Here is a 16,784-nt window from a genome sequence, read left to right as displayed (position 1 = left end):
CATACAGTCTAAGTTATTTCACAGCCAACTTCTACCCTTTGTATTTGTGACAACTTTGTCCTTGAGCTTCAAGAGCATTTCTCCTTTCCTTACGTTTAATCTATTATCAAAGGGAAGACCACAACCTTCTCTCTTAGTTGGTTCTATAGATCCAAATCTCACCTGAGCTGAACAGAAACCTGCTCTCTGGTGTTGCCCACGGGGCTACGAAGTGCCAGCCCCTAAGGGCTTTCAGCATCCCTACTGCAGAACACAACTGCCACCTACCGGCTGCCTTTCAATTAGCTGGAGCTGGCAGGAAGCGTACAGGTAATGAAGAACAAACTATCACCTATCTCCACTGAAGTTTATTCTTTGATGATTCAGGGATAACAAGTTTCGATGAGAGAAACCCAACCTGGGGCCGTGTTGTCTTCAAGCTACATCATCATCCTTGCCTGAGACACTTCGGCTTTTTGTTCCAAAGGCTTAGTTTTGGTTTTAGGTCATGCAACAGAAAGGATATATTTTTGTGTTAAAGTGATGATGAGAATTGTTGTTGTTGTTGTTGTTGTTTTTCCTGGAATAATATTGGCAGCACTCGGGACACTTTTGTAGCTGATCACATGAGAAATGAAAGGGGAGGTTCAGCTTTCACAATGTTAGTTGTCAAAAGTTAGCCAACGTTAGCCAACGTTAGCTGTCAAAAGAAAGCACGGGATGCCACAAAGAGTTTTGCTATCAAAGGGCCGAGGCAGCTTTGTGCAACAGAGAAGATAGGATTCATTGAGAACAGAGAGCATAGGATGCGCAAAAGGCATTTCCAAAATGACTAGGATGTGGCTTAGAAGAAGTATGTCTGGACTTTGTGAACCATTTCCCTTTGCATGGGACATGGTTTAAACTGCAGCATGGAAAGGTTTGGTTAGACAAAGATATAGTGAGGAACAGACTGCAGACGAAGGTCCTTCACGTCTTTAGTTTCTCAGAACTCATGCATTGCATATATATGGATGCATAGTGGCTCTGGGGGTGTTTTTACAAACATGAGCTTGACTTGGAACTTTAAATCTTAACTGAGGAGCATCTGAAATATGAATTGAAGCTTGAATCCATCTAGTGCATGAGCAGGGCTGAGTCTGAACTAAATTGTACAGTTTGGAACTTTTGTTCTAGCTTTTCTACAGGCTTCACCCTTCAATCATCTTTGGCTTGTACATCATCTTCCATCCAGCTTTCGAAAACTTTCGATTTTTCTGACCTCCATGCTCCATCCAAACTGCCAGAGCCTCTCATCTAAGTCTCACTGTCCCATAAACCTTCATGTGCTTCTCCTCCAGACATACACTGGTTCGATACTGGTGGCAGTAAACCCCTACCAGCTTCTACCCATCTATTCACCGGAGCAGATCCGCCTGTACACCAACAAAAAGATTGGGGAAATGCCACCACACATCTTTGCAATCGCTGACAACTGTTACTTCAACATGCAACGCAACAACAAGGATCAGTGTTGTATTATAAGGTGAGTTGGTTTCCAAATGGAACATACACTGGAAAAGGCAGCTGGTTGATTAGGAACAGATAGTTGAACATAATTGGGAATTAGAAACAGCCATGAGATACTTTATCCACATGATATTAGTGTAGAGTTGGTTTCTGTTATGCATTTCTGAAGTCAAAAATACCAACTTGCAAGTAGCATTCTGCTTCTTGCCTCAATTACCTTCTCCTTTCCTCTCAGTCAGACACAGGTTGGATGTTAGGAAAAACTTATTCTCTGAAAGAGTGGTTGTGCACTGGAGCCATCCCTGGGGGTTTTCAAGAAACAAGTAGATGTAGTACTTAGTTACATGGTTTAGCAGGCGATGCTGTTGGTAGGTGTGTGGCTGGGCTGGATGAGCATTAGAGGTATTTCCCAACATTAATGATTCTATGATTCTGTGTCTATGGGACCTGTGGCTGTCACCAAATGTCAGTATTTCAGATTCTGCTTTATAATGTGTTTGGGCAGTTCCAGACTTGTGATGAATCTGCCCCTGCACCACTGGCTCAAGGTGTGATGATCCTACCTGGAAAAGCACTGTTTGAAAGTGCTTCCTGATGTTGTTGGTGACAACTGTACAATGGTAGCTGCTGGAGAGACCCACACCTAAAAGCAAAAGTTTGTCCACGTGAATTGGAGTGTAAATCTGTATCCTGACTGGACACTGTATTGTGTCCTAACATCTGGATGTAACCAGTCTTTGTAGCATTGAAAACTCATCCTTAGTGGTCTCGTCCCACTTGTGCAAACAGCACAGGACATCGTAGATAGAGATAGATAGATAGATAGATAGATAGATAGATAGATAGATAGATAGATAGATAGATAGATAGATAGATAGATAGAGATAGATAGTGAGAGGGAAGTTAGCAGAATGCAGAAGGACTTTCACTGACCTCAAATTCTGTTGTCATTGCAGCGGTGAATCCGGGGCAGGGAAAACAGAAAGCACGAAACTGATTCTTCAGTTCCTGGCAGCAATCAGTGGTCAGCACTCTTGGATTGAGCAGCAGGTCCTGGAGGCAAATCCAATCTTGGAAGGTGAGGTTTTAAGTGGTTGAGGCCTTTTTTGATGGCTAAAAAAATGTGTTCATTGCATGGGAGTTGGAGTGGATGACCTGTATAGGTTCCTTCAAAGTCAAAAAACTCTATGATTTAATTTTCCAGGAATATTTTTGGTAATGATTGTTGTAAAAAGAAACGATTCATTTGAAGATATCATCATTTCCACATAAATCAAAACATTTTCCCCACGTTTCAAAACAGAAACCTGAATTTTGCCAAGTTATCTGTGTAGTCTGGGATTCCAAAAGCTGATCAGCAGAACTGATCATGACAGAGAAGCTGTGGTAGCCCCATCCCTGGAGGTGCTCAAGACCATGTTGGATGGGGCCCTTGGGCAGCCTGAGTTGGGGTTGGCAACCAATCTATGGCAGGGAGGTTGGATCATGATGGTCTTTTAGGTTCCTTCCAACCCAAACCATTCTATGATTTTATGAAATTTACACAATTCTTTAGAAAATGTGCACCACCTCTTCTCCTGTTACAGTTATAACTGTGTGCAGAGTGTAGATACTACAAAAAGCTTTCATTCCATTGATTTTTTATTTGTTTTATTAAAATGTAATTGCCAGAATCTTATTCTTGTTCTTTGCTGGTTCAACAGAACATGAGATTATATTTCTCAGAGCATCACAGACTAAGAATATGGATTAGCAATACTCAGTGGTTCTGCTGGAACAGTCTACCCAGGGAGGTTGTGGATTCCCCACCCCTGGAGGTGACCAGGTTGGATGGAGCCCTAGACAACCTGATCTAGAACCAGATCTGGAGGCTGGTGGCCATGCCTGTGGCAGAGAGCTTGGAACTTGATGATCCTTGGGGTCCCTTCCAACCTGAGCCATTCTATAGTTCCATTATTCTAGGATTCTATGAATAGCAAAGCCCACCATTTCCTTCCATTGTCAGAGAATGGAGGCAGAACACAGAAGAAAAAATAATGAGATAGCAAAAATCAACTTGTTGGCTATCCCAGATGCATAAGCAAGCATCTGGTAGGGTAAAGAACAGCCCTACAGTTTTAACTGGATGTCTGAACATTATAAGGTTAATCTGAACCTTTCAGGCATGCATGGAACTCTTCAGCAGAAAGAGAAGTATTTTCTTCCTTTCTTCATTAAAGAATAATGAGATATTAATCCACCTACTTGTCCCAGTGAGCAGTGTTTTCTTGGTAGGTAGCCCCATAGGAATCAATGGAAATGTGAATATCCTGACAGCTTTCCATGAATAATGTGAGCAGTGCAAACAAGTCACCAGCTGAGCTTTCCTTCTCTGTTCTCCTCTGGAGAATCCTTCAGTCCAGTATGAAGATACAACAAGATTGCTCAGAAATGCATGCCATGCACATGTGAGATTTGATTTGTATTTCAAATGCATCTCCAGCACCTGGCAGCAATTCCAGAGCATACAAGCACCAGGGCATGCTTCCTACGCCTACACAAAGGATAGAACTGCACTTAATTATGCCAGACCATTCCTTGCATGTCTGCTTTCAGGGCAGAGTCTTCCTCTGGAGGTTGGCTTGATTTCTCTGTATTTCTTGTATTTCCTATATTTTCTCTTTCCATCTATCACCAGATCAATTCTGACCCATTGCAATTCTTCCCTGCAGCATTTGGGAATGCAAAGACGATCCGTAATGACAACTCCAGCCGATTTGGGAAGTACATTGACATCCACTTCAACAAAAGGGGAGCCATCGAGGGGGCCAAGATTGAGCAGTATCTGCTGGAGAAGTCCCGGGTCTGCAGACAGGTAAGGTAACATATCTGCAAAGCATAAGAGTGGGTCCATTGACATTTGCAGAGACATTGTCCCAAGAGCTGATGGTTGCTCTTCTTCTGCAGGCCCAAGATGAGAGGAATTACCATGTGTTCTACTGCATGCTGAGAGGAATGACAATGGAGCAGAAGAAGAAGCTGGGTCTTGGGAAAGCCACAGACTACAACTATCTTGCAATGGTGAGGGTGCAGAGAAGTGAAGGTTTGGAGGGATGAGATGGTATCTTGAACACTTAAAGTGAGCCTACAAGAAAGATGGAGAAAGACTTTACCAGAGCTTATGGTGATAAGACAAGGTGCAATGGGTATGAATTAAGAGCAGAGACATACATTAGATATAAGGAGGAAATGTTTCATTTATAGGGTAGTGAAACCCTAACACAGGCTGCCCGGAGGAGCTGTGGGTACCCTATCCCTAGTATTGTCCAAGGCTTGTTGGGACTTTGGTCACCCTGGTCTATAGAAGGTGACCCTGCCCATGGCAGGGGTTGGGACTGGTCTCTTCCAACTCAAACTGTTCTATGATTCTATGACACAGGGTGGCTAGGGACAGTAGGGCAGTGCAGTTCACAGGGCTGAGAACCAAATCATAGCCTACACCAAAGGACAGAACCAGACCAACAGGTTCATCTCACTTATTTATTCCTTAGGCAAAACTTCTGCCTAACTAAGGCTGATAGTTTTTTTTTGCTTTTTCAGCAAAGCCCTGTTAGCTTAAAGTTGCATGAACCTGTGCCAAGTTCACTCCGTTTTACCCCATACAACATCCTTGCCTCCCCAGGGTAACTGCACAACCTGCGATGGCAGAGATGACAGCAAGGAGTACGCCAACATCCGCTCTGCCATGAAGGTCCTTATGTTCACTGACACTGAAAACTGGGAGATCTCCAAGCTGCTGGCTGCCATCCTGCACATGGGGAACCTGAAGTATGAAGGTAATAGGACAAAATGCGAGGATATGCTCCAGCGTGTTTTTCCTCCTTATTCTGCATAGTGAGATGGAGACAAGGTAATGGACCCTATCCAGACCACCTGCCATGATACTGTGCTAAGGACTCAGGTGTTTATTGTGGTTTGTAAAGATGCTTGATATTATTGCGGTGTATAAGGACAAGAAAGGAGGAATAAATCCACTTGCCCACTCTACAGGGCTGCCAGACTCTGGTGCACACAGTGGAGATGGGCAATTCTCTACAGCCATCTGCAAAAGGACCCCAATACATGTAATCTCCACCTTGCTGCATCTGTTCCAGCAGCCTGGGGCTGGCAGTCCCTTATTTAAGGCTGTGACATTCACCTCTCCTGAATTAGGGAATGGATATGGCCATAGATCGTCCAGCAAATCCAGGTTTGGGCAAGGGGAGACCGATGGTGTGGTCAAGAAGTGCCTAGGTGATTGGATATGTCTTTGTAAAAGTACCAAGCTGTCCTGATGTCAGAAATGACATGTTAATATGGAAAACAGAAGCCACACATCCTAGAAAGTTTGTCATTCCATGAGCTGCTGAATACAAGTCCTTTGCTGACAGCAGCAGGACTCTGGCCACCAAGATGAGGCAAAGAGAAGAGACCCTTTCCTGTTATCTTCTGCAAAGCTGCATCCCTTGCTGACTGCTTTCCCTCTCTTCCCCCAGCTCGGACCTATGACAACCTGGATGCTTGCGAGGTTGTGCAGTCGGCATCACTGATCACTGCAGCATCACTGCTGGAGGTCAGTGTCTCTATAGTGGTGAGTGGTATTGTCCTCTTCTTGGTTTGTTCCTGCATTCCCAGTATTGTGGGAAGGCTTGGAAAGCCTTATCTGAGCCAGGATGTCTTTGCCCTTCCAGCTCTAGGAGGCTGAAGAGGGCTGTGTAAGCCATACTTTGCTTTGGCAGTATGGAGGATGTATCCATCTGAGCTCCCTTTCATATAAGTATAGAGGATCAGACGTTTTAGTGGCACATAGTCCTAAGAAAGACACCCCATATAGTCCCTAAAATAACATGTTTCTTTCATTGATGGAAGATCATTATGGCAGTCAAGAAAAATGAAATGATGCTTACCTCTAGTTATGAGGGTCTGCACAGTTCCTTTCCAGCTATTCATACCCAAGGTATGGTAAGGAACCCTTAAGCTATAAAGTCAGCAGCTGTTTTTGGTGGTGCCTTTGCCAGGTTGAGCCTCAGGATGTGATGAACTGCCTCACCAGCCGAACTATAATCACCAGAGGTGAGACTGTCTCAACCCCTCTCAGCATGGAACAAGCACTGGATGTGAGGGACGCTTTTGTAAAGGTAAATCTCACAGTATTCCTTCCTGTTCCTGGTAATACAATGAAGCAATCTGTCAGTTTTGAGACCAGAGCGTCCACGGCATGGGAAAAGTGAGTTGTAGAAGCTCAGCTACTCAGAACAGCACTTACAACATCTGAAGCATCCACACCTGAATTTCAAGATTTTGGCATGTTTAGATCAGTGAAGCTGTGCTAGTAAATAAAACATGTTGACAGGGACAGAGCTGTTCAGCTGTCACCAAAGCACTTACAGAGAGCATTGCTTGAGGCTCTTAGGTGATGGAGGTTAATGGGTTGTGTATGCATCAGTGTTTGCAGCCCCATGTAATGTTACATGCATAAATAGCTCACTACAAATTCTGCTCTGACCTTTGTTGGCCTCATCCAGGCATGATATCCTAGGCTTGCCTAGTAATGTAGCATGACTCTGCTGACCCACAGAAAATGAAACCAGGGGAAAGACAAACTGTGTAAGCACATATGTAAGCACAAAGAAAGGTATGAAGATTATAGATTCTGTTTTAGGTTTTCTCTGATCTAGGATTTCAAGTCCATTGTCCTTGATCTACACAGTGGCTCTTGCAGCTTTAAAACATGTCAATAGTCTAGCATAGCCTTCCTTGGGAGCGGTGCAGTTACTGGTTGTGCTTTAGGGATGTCAGTGCCATCAAGGGAGGAGTGATGCCACAGACTATCAGGGTGAACTTCTAACTTGTCTCAGTAAGTTCTGCATTTGGGATATTGCAGGGAATTTATGGGCGGCTCTTTGTGTGGATCGTGGAGAAGATCAACGCTGCAATTTACAGACCTCCTTCACAGGAACTCAAAAGCGTTAGAAGATCCATTGGCCTTCTTGACATCTTTGGCTTTGAGAACTTCACTGTGAACAGGTATGGAGCCCAAAGAAGGAGGACCAGGTCTTAACCCTTCTTCACCAGCCCAAACGTAATGTCTTGCAGTTCTTTCATCTCCCCTGGAATGAAAGATGCTGGTCCAGGCCTATTTCTGCATGAGAGATTACCAGAATTAATATTTTCTTTTTTTATTTTTTTTTTATTTTTTTATTGTTGCAGAAGACAAGATACTTCCATCATTTATTTAATTATTTCCAAAATGTATCCATAGGAGATGACCTCCAATTAATTCATTTAGTGTACATACGTACAATGAGGGTTGATGTTGTTTTGGGGGAGAAAAAACTGTTTAGCTGGACCAATGTGGTAATTTTTAGCCAACAGCAGCCTTACTGAGTGATTTACAAGACCTGAAGATATCCCTTCAAGCATAGGAGAGTGATGAAGAAAAAAAAAGGCTATGGTGGATCTAAACTGACCTTTCCTTCACTTTCTGTCTACAGTTTTGAGCAGCTGTGCATCAACTTTGCAAATGAGAACTTGCAGCAGTTCTTTGTGCGACACGTTTTCAAACTGGAGCAGGAGGAGTACAACCTGGAGAACATCAACTGGCAACACATCGAGTTCACTGATAACCAGGATGCCTTGGACATGATTGCCATCAAACCCATGAACATCATCTCTCTCATTGATGAGGAGAGCAAGTTCCCCAAGGTGTGTTTTGGACTCCTTTCTTCCAGTGACTCTGCTGGTTTCACCCTCTTTATATTTTGATAATGGCACCCCATGAGAGGTCTGATCAGCCCTAAATCAGGCACAAGGGAAAATAAAATGTGTTTACTGGTCAGTTATCTCTTCATAGCTTTTATTATTCCGTGAGTATCACGATCATGCTTAAGACAAATCAACATTTCTTATGGAATAATACACCTGCAAATGCTCCAGAACAGCTTTGACTAAAAGTATAAGAAAAAAGATACTGTTAAATATACTCACTCCTGACTAGTTTGAATACAGCACAGAACACCATATATATACTTGTTTGCTTGTATATTTGTTTGTTTGTTTTCTACATCTGATATATCCCTTCCAACCCATCTCTTGTCAAAATAAATGTACATTATCCCTTGAGGGGAAAAAAAAATGCACTATTGATTGGAAACTCACTGTCATGGGACAAACCTTGCTTAAAATGATGACCTTTTCCTACGTGCACAGGGTACAGATGCCACGATGTTACACAAGCTGAACTCCCAGCACAAGCTGAACACCAACTACATTCCTCCAAAGAATAACTATGAAACCCAGTTTGGCATTAATCATTTTGCTGGAATTGTTTACTACGAAACAAAAGGTATGGGGTAGCCCTTGGGGCACTGCAGGTGTTAGGGAATGTTCAAGGGAAGGTGAGACATTGCTGCAATGAAACAGAGTTGGATGGCAGTCAGTCCTAGTGTCAGTGTTCTCCTTTTCTGGCGGCGATGGTCTCTCAGCAGTGCCCATGATTAGCAGAGCTTTGAGCTCTTTCATTGCTGTGTCCCCAGGAGAGAATTGCAGTGCTTTTCATCACTACTGTTTTTGATCTGGTCTCAAGGTGTGTTTCTGTCTTCCTCCTCTCTGCTCGCTCCACCATTTTTACTTAGTCTTTCCTAATGAAATCCACTCAGGTCCATCCAAAGCCATGGCTCTGTCAGGACATTTAATTGTCCTGGGCTCTGGGATAATGTAGTGTACCTGTATTGAATTTTTCACACATGAGCTCTGCAAGCTCTGTTTTATTGCACAGCACAGCGTGTCCTTAATCCTTAAGCAAATTCATACAAATGAAGAGCACGTTTTCATTACAGTCTCTTTCTTTTGTGCACCTTTCATTACCTCCAAAGAGAAACCAGTAGCCCAACAACCCAGAGGCTGTATACAGGCCACTTATTGGCCATGTCACCCTATGTCATCAGCCTGTGTGTTGTCTCATTATCTTCCAGGTTTCTTGGAGAAAAACAGGGACACGCTGCATGGAGACATCATTCAGCTGGTGCATTCGTCCAAAAACAAATTCATCAAACAGATTTTCCAAGCAGATGTGGCTATGGTAAGGCATGCAGCAGGTGGGAGAAGAGCTTTATTAACAGGGAGAATTTTCTTTGAAAGGGTGGAGGAATTGCAAAGGGTCTTACTGCTCGGGTGTTCTTTGGGGTGTTTCAAACCTATTAGTAAGAGCCAAAAATCACAAAGTGTGAATGCAGTACAACCACATTCACATAGATCACACAGTTGAGTTCTTAAAAGGTTGTTTCGTGCTCTTCTATTAATTGTATAGGGATGTGAGCAATGAGTTTTTTGATTATAGAAGTCTGAGAAAGAGTCAGCCTTTACTGTTGAGTAAGTCCAAATCTTCATATAATAGAGTGAGAGATGGAAACCGAACAGCTGCTCTGAAAGAGCTGAAGATCTAGAATCAAAAGGATGCTGAGTTAAGGCTTTCCAAAGTTACCACATTTTTTCAGTTGTTGATGTCCTGTTTCCAAACATCATTCAATGCCTCTGATGGTGCAAGGGACTTAGGGACTTTCGGGACTTCCAAACTTCCAAAGATTTAAAGTGCTGAATACCATGAGATTTGAAGGAAAATTAATGTTTAAATTCCAAATACATTTCTTAAAATAGGCTACAGGTGCTTTTGTGAGGCTTATTCGAATCACGGCCACTCAGCTTTGCTCCTTCTGAAGTGAATAACTGATATTACTTTGACTTTATTAGGAATGAGATAAGGTTTATCGAGCCCCATTCAAGCTACCAATTGGCATGACACTGTCCCCAGATGTGGATGCTTCTGCTGAACTAGATGCTAACTCCCTTAGCATCAGTGATGCTAGCCCCTTTGCTTATTGCTTATTCCTCAGTGCTTTTTGTTTTCAGTGCAAACTTTGCAGCTCACCTTGGAAATGATTTCTTGCTTGTTTGGGCATGAACCCCCATGCAAATAAAAACTGCTTAGATAAATAGGATGCTGTAGGAGGTGAGATGATTTTGTCATTGACTTTCACAAAAATTCAATCAGTTTTGCAACCCCTTTCTTCAAAGGCATCTCCTAAAAGAAGGAGTAGGTGAGCACAGGGTATAGGAATGCATGCAGCAAAGAGCTGGGAGAAGACTCTGTTTGGAGGCCTGCAAGTGCTTCTTGAGCACTGAGAAGAGAACCTTCCTGAGACAGCCAAGCCAAGTCAATCAGATCTAAGAATATTTCTACCTAAGAAAAGACCAGTTGCCACTCTGGTTAGAGCTAAATGAAATCATTAGGCTTTTGTCCTCAGGAACTTCTCAGTGAGCTCATAGGATTTGGTGAAAGGCAATTTCCTGTTTAGTTCATGGCATTCCAACTTTCAAATGTGTTCTTTATGTGCCATTTGGAAGAGCCACCGGTCAAGAAAGTTTCAAAACCAACCAGAAGTGTATGTTTGAATTTGTAGTATTTGATCCCTGAACAAGCTAATCTTTGTGCACACCTAATCCAGTGTATTGCTGGACCACACAGGGCTGAGCTTTATTTATGGGTGCCCATTGTGGAGGAGGTCTATCTGCATGCATTGGCTGAATTGAAACATTGCTTTGAGCACTGTCAAGTGAAATGTGAATCTCTGAAGAATCAACATGGCCCATAGCTAGCACGGTCTGATGGTCCTGCATGCTCCACTTGCAGATAGACAGCAGGAGAGTTGGAAATCAAAGATGAGCTGTTGATGAAGGGAAAAAGAAAGAGCAGATTGGGGTGCTTTTCCCTTGGTGAAAAGTTAATTTCTATAGAATCTACATGACTAGAATCTGGGGAAGAAGAGAGCAGTATCTTTAGAATTCTTGTGAGATTTTGGTTTTTGATGGTATCTTCCAACTGGGCAGAGGAGAGCAGGGATTTGCAAGGCAGAGGACTGGGGAAGGCTGAAACTGAATGGTAATGAGTTATTTCTAAGAGGCGAGAGCTGAACAGCAGTGGTTCCCTCAGGACCAGGGATGTGAATGTTAAGAGGAAAGGGAAAGCCCAGGATGAGGATATATAAAAGAATTAGCACAATTTGTTGACGGGATATTTCAACACCTCCAAGACTAATAATGTCGGGCTCCCAGTTTGGTTATTCCTTCTTTTCACTGTTTGCTCTTCTCTGTCTCTGTTCTTTTTGTTGTTTTTTTGTTTGTTTGTTTGTTTGACCTGTGCTTCATGTAGTTTCTCTGTGGCTATGCATCCAGCACTTTTGGCCAGTCGCCTACACCCACACCAAAGGTAAACTGAATACATGTGTTTCTCTGCTGTATGTTCACCTCTCCTTGGCAAAGACTGTGCTTTTCTCTTGTTGGTCTGTTGCTCTCCCTGTGTTCTCTATAGAGGATCAATTTCAAGTGTTGATGTGACAAAGAGCTGTGTTAGGGCTTGCTGACTATTTACAGATGTATGAGTCATTTATATTGTAAAATTCAACTCAGGAGTGATTTATCATAATGGGAGTTCGGTTTGGATAAAATCAGAACCAGCTTGAGACAAAGTTTTGGATTTGGATTTTTGTTTGTTTGTTTTTGTTGCTGTTCTTTTTTCTTTTCTGATATTTGAATCATTTTATTTAACTTCAGATTGACCACCTGTGGGATTTGGCTGTTGTTCATCATGTTGCTGACACTGGCTTCAGTGGGACATAACACTTCAATGCAACAGCAAATCTGGCTCTGTTTTGCACATTTGGGGGCAGGAGGTTGATGGTACATGCACAAACAGAGATTCTTGGATTGCATTATGGGGTTGGTTGGAAATGCTGTCATTCTCAGGGAGATTTCATGCCTTGTATGAGTTCAAATCCAACTCTTCAAAGGTGCAGTTAATATCGAACTTTTCCATGCTCATCCAAACAGGCTCTTTGCACCTGTTTCAGGTTGTTTCTGTTGTACCTCACCTCCTGACTGGTTCTGATGGATTCCCAAACCTTTTGTGCTAGATGATTGACCATAGGGTATTGTGTGCTAATGGTTTTGTGAAATCAGCTTTGTGACTTTGCCTACATTTCCATGACAGCCCCCTAATAGCCAAGGGGTTATGTTAGAGATGGACCTGGCTTTCAAAATTCATATCCTTGCATGGGCTGAATTTCAACCCTTGTTACTTCCACATTGTTTCAGAATGTTTGTATTTGGAATTCCAATGAGGATGATCTGAACCAAAATGAACCGAAGCCATTCATTCCAAAGCTGAACTCCTTCCCCCCCATACTGTGATTGAAAAGTGTTTGGGTAGCAGCAAAACAACAAGTAATACAGAGAAATGGGGGAAATAACATCTGAGAGTCCTTTTGTTGTCATTAAACTTTTTATAACATAGCCTAATGTTTTGTAAGTTTTCTAAATAAATAATTGATCATATTCGGTAGGCACTGAGACGAGGGAAGAACAACAGTTACAGTAGTAACTAGTAGAAAATGGAGCCTTAGTTCAAAAGAGTAATACTCAGCACTGTTATCTATCCCATGTCAGCTCTGCATCTTAAGGTACCTTCCAGATTGCTCACCCTTTAGGACAGACACTGTCTCTTCACTATATGCCGCCTCAAAACCTGCAATGAGGTGGCCCCAGCTTTCAGTGGTCACCTAGAGATGGACTCCATCACCTCCCCAAGCAGCCTGTTCCAATGCCTCACCACTCTGTCTTTATGAGAAGAATTTATTCTTAATATCCAATACCTGTAAATTTTGCTTATCCTTCCCCATTACACAAATCTCAACCTCCTTGAGCTAGGCTACCTAATGACACTGATGAAGAGACAGTGTCTGTCCCAAAGATGCTACAGCTAGGTGTTGACCAGGAGAAAAATAGATCATATTTAGCTCTTTATCATTCAGTTTGTTGGGACTGCATCTATTTTGAGCTAAAATAGTTCTTCCTCCACAATAAAGCTTATATTTTCAGTGCCTCACATTGTTGGCAGGCCGCTCCACTTATTTTATTAGCCATTTTGTTGAAATGACTAAGGAGATGCAATTGTCCCCACACTGGTGTTTAGGTGGGGCAGGAAGAACAATGACTTCAGCATTGTCATCCTGGCCATACAGGAAGACGCTGATGAAAATCTCTTGCCTGAGGTTTCATTGTGTAGCTGAGAGCCCAGTTAGTACCCTTGGAGCTGGTGCCCACCATGGAAGGGCCTGTGTGAAATCTCAGGGATGCAGGGGATATCCATACATTCATGTCCCAGGCCCATGTGAATGGATGATGCCTTCTTGCTCTCTAAAGATTTGGATAAGAATTCAAATTCTAGTCAAATTTTCTCCAGAAAGAGAGTTCTGGCCCATGTCCCTTCTTCCCTGCCATTCCCTTCAAAAGGCTGTGACTCCACTGCCTTGCACCAGAACTGGATGCACGCAAAGAAGAACTGCAAGACATTGGCAGAGCAGGATCTGCTATCTGGGAGGGCAAACAGCTCTTTCCGTTCCCGCATAGGGCACCCTTGTACAAAGTCTTGCACCCTTCCTACTGCCATAACTGACAAGTGACCTCTCCCAGCTAAACCCAAATCAGCAAACCTGACAAATGGGCAGCTGCTTCCAACTCCCAGCTACACTCCTGCATCTGTTGCTGCTTCTTGTGACTGTCATTTCACCTTGCACAAAGGTGACCCCTTGCACAGAATTAGCAAAGTGCTAAGAAAACAGCCACCAAAGTTATCCAAACTAGGATTCTTGCTAAAACAGCCTATTCCTCATCAAATCTGTGATGGAATGTGAGCACTGGACTCTATGCTGCTCTGCAGGTAGCAGCTGCATCCATTAATTACCTCAGGTTTGTTAATGATTTGTCCTTCAGGGAAGAATTTTGCTGGGAGAGATCACTGGTGGCCCCACAAGCTCTCTTGGCCAAGACGAGCTGGTTTTTCTGGTGTGTGCATGAGCTGGGTTTTCTCTGCTCACGTTGTCTTGTTGGAATTCCATAATGACTTTGTGTTTGTACTGATTGGGTTTGTCCTGTTATTGTGTCCAACCTGAGCTCTGGAAATGCCTCTTTTTAGGGGGGTTGGGGATGTTGTCTGCTGTAGGTTGAAGGACACAAAACAATTTTAGCAAAGTAAGTCCAAATAAAACTCACCACCTTATGAAACACAGCGACAAGGTCAGTGCTGATGGAGGCTTTGTGGCTTCATACCATGACTTGGCCACCTGCAAAGAAGAGGATGTTTGGAGGAAATGTGCATGAAAATCCTGCTAGAATCCTCCCTTTGGGAATTCCCTGGCCATCAGGTCACATCACAGGCCATGTCACAGTGTGTCCTATTTTCAGCTCAGGGGGAGTTGTGATGTGGTGCCTGCCTCTTCCTCTTCTAACCCAACAGCAGCACCTGCTGCCCTATGGAATGTTCCCTGAACATCAAACCACTTGAGACATACAGCCCCATGATGTTTGATGCTGTGGTAGTTGCAAAAAGGGAGCCAGTGGCTTCATTTAGTTTGGATAAATGTTTTCCCACAACAGAGAGAAAGGGCTATTAAGAGAAAATTTCCCATTCTTCTATAGAAACACTTGCCCAAAGCTCTAGATGAGATTATTAATTTCACCAATGAAGCTAAAACAAACAAAATACTCAAAGTCATCCTAGAACAGTGATAGCAAGGTTTGCATGACTGTACTGTACCCATCCTTGAAGGCATTCAAGGCCAGGTTGGATGGAGTGCTGGGCAGCTTGAGTTGGTGGTTGGCAACCAGCCCATGGCAGAGGGTTGGAAATGGATGATCTTTAAGGTCCCTTCCAATCTAAACCATTCTGTGATGTATGGGAATGGGGAAACCCAAACATCTCCTGGGGTGCATCCCTGGGTAATGCATTGCCCTGGGTTGCAATAGAGAAACTGTTGAAGACCTAGAAAGGGCTGTTTGCTCTCACAAGTCGATCTTCTTTATAGCTTTGCACAAGACACTTGGGAATGTGAGTCAGACAGGGAGGCCTGAGCAGGAGAGATTGCATTCCAGCACTATTCCTCTTTGGGATGAGGCACATGGGATAAATTGCAGGTTGTCCATCCAACGCAAAAGAGAAAAACTCAGGTGCCCCATGACCATGCCCTCTCCCCACATCTTCCACCCTCCATCTCAGCCGTGAGGACTCCACTCCCACATCCAGCTGCAGCAGGAGACTCAGGGGACTGTGGCTGGAGGGGAAGGGCACTGTTATCCTTTCATTTCCTGAGCCTGCTCTGCTGTGGTTTTGCAGGGAGCAGAGACGAGGAAGCGCTCGCCGACTCTCAGCAGCCAGTTCAAGCGGTCCCTGGAGCTGTTGATGAGGACTCTCAGTGTCTGCCAGCCCTTTTTTGTCCGCTGCATCAAGCCCAATGAGTACAAGAAGCCCATGGTAAGTCCAGCTTTTCTCTCCCGGTTGCTTTTCTTTTAAATGGGAATATCCACGGGAGCTAATGGCTAATGCAGCCCTTTCTGCAAGCAAACAAATCCACAGAGTTTGTTGAGATGAATCTGGGAGGTCTTTTCAATACAGCAGCCCCCCAAAGCCTTCTGCAAAGGGGAGATGCTTCCCCCACCTTCCTTCCCAAGGACGACCTCAAGGAATTCACCCTGTAGCCCTTTATCCCATGGGAAATGCCCTTTATTTCCATAGTGGGTCAGAGCCTCCCTTCTAGCCATAGTGCCCTGCATTGTGTCCTCTTGCCGGGTCTGATGTTTCCCACAAGTGATCTCCTTTCTGTGCCTGTTTTCTACTTTCTTGAAGGGATCTTATTTTCTTTCACCCCCTTGGATTCTTTCCATCTGTTTTCTGTTTTGTTTTGTTTTGTTTTGTTTAGCAGATGTACAATTAAAATCACAGATGGAAAATAAAGGGAGGTAAATAGGAAAAATAAAGGTAAACAAAGGAAAAATAAAAGTTCTGGTCTGACTTTTGGGTGGTGGTCCTGTGTGGAGCCAAGACTTCAACTTAATGATCCTGATGTGTCCCTTCTAACTTGACCTAATCTGTGATCCTACGGTTCTATGAATTAGAATCTTAGAACTGTAGAATCATAAAACCCTTAGACTTGGAGGGGACCTCTGAGGGTCAGTTCTGTGCCAAAAAAAAAGCACAAAGTGTTAAATTTTGGACATCCAAGCAGTGTTTGCCTGTAACTTACGGTTCAGTGAGCGTAATACAGCACGGGGCAAAGAGTTTGGTGGCTTTCTGGGTGGTTTATTGTTCTTTGGGCCAATATTAAAAGGCAGTTAATGGCCTATTAAAGAAATATTTTGGGTTAATATGTAACAGGATGTCTAAACTGAGA

At 43.4% G+C, this 16,784-nt stretch overlaps 1 protein-coding gene across 8 annotated transcripts in view; it reads left to right on the top strand.

Annotated features, from left to right (window-relative positions):
- Window positions 1-16,784, top strand: part of MYO7A (myosin VIIA) — an 84,240-nt gene that overhangs the window by 39,276 nt on the left and 28,180 nt on the right. For 5 of the 8 annotated variants that reach the window (XM_032442283.2, XM_015852498.3, XM_032442282.2 and 2 more), the window contains 13 exons: window positions 1,320-1,504; window positions 2,445-2,566; window positions 4,200-4,342; window positions 4,435-4,548; window positions 5,150-5,303; window positions 6,003-6,079; window positions 6,525-6,644; window positions 7,391-7,533; window positions 8,001-8,211; window positions 8,716-8,851; window positions 9,480-9,586; window positions 11,714-11,770; window positions 15,731-15,868. In XM_032442283.2, the coding sequence (XP_032298174.2) occupies window positions 1,320-1,504; window positions 2,445-2,566; window positions 4,200-4,342; window positions 4,435-4,548; window positions 5,150-5,303; window positions 6,003-6,079; window positions 6,525-6,644; window positions 7,391-7,533; window positions 8,001-8,211; window positions 8,716-8,851; window positions 9,480-9,586; window positions 11,714-11,770; window positions 15,731-15,868 (1,707 nt within the window). The remainder of the gene's footprint in view (window positions 1-1,319; window positions 1,505-2,444; window positions 2,567-4,199; window positions 4,343-4,434; window positions 4,549-5,149; window positions 5,304-6,002; window positions 6,080-6,524; window positions 6,645-7,390; window positions 7,534-8,000; window positions 8,212-8,715; window positions 8,852-9,479; window positions 9,587-11,713; window positions 11,771-15,730; window positions 15,869-16,784) is intronic. The other 3 variants (XM_015852499.3, XM_032442284.2, XM_015852500.3) reach the window with 1 other exon arrangement.

Source organism: Coturnix japonica, chromosome 1 (genome assembly GCF_054131305.1).
Source record: "Coturnix japonica strain WE chromosome 1, WE-NBRP24, whole genome shotgun sequence".
Lineage (NCBI taxonomy): Eukaryota > Metazoa > Chordata > Aves > Galliformes > Phasianidae > Coturnix > Coturnix japonica.
This window is presented reverse-complemented; position numbering and strand designations above follow the sequence as displayed.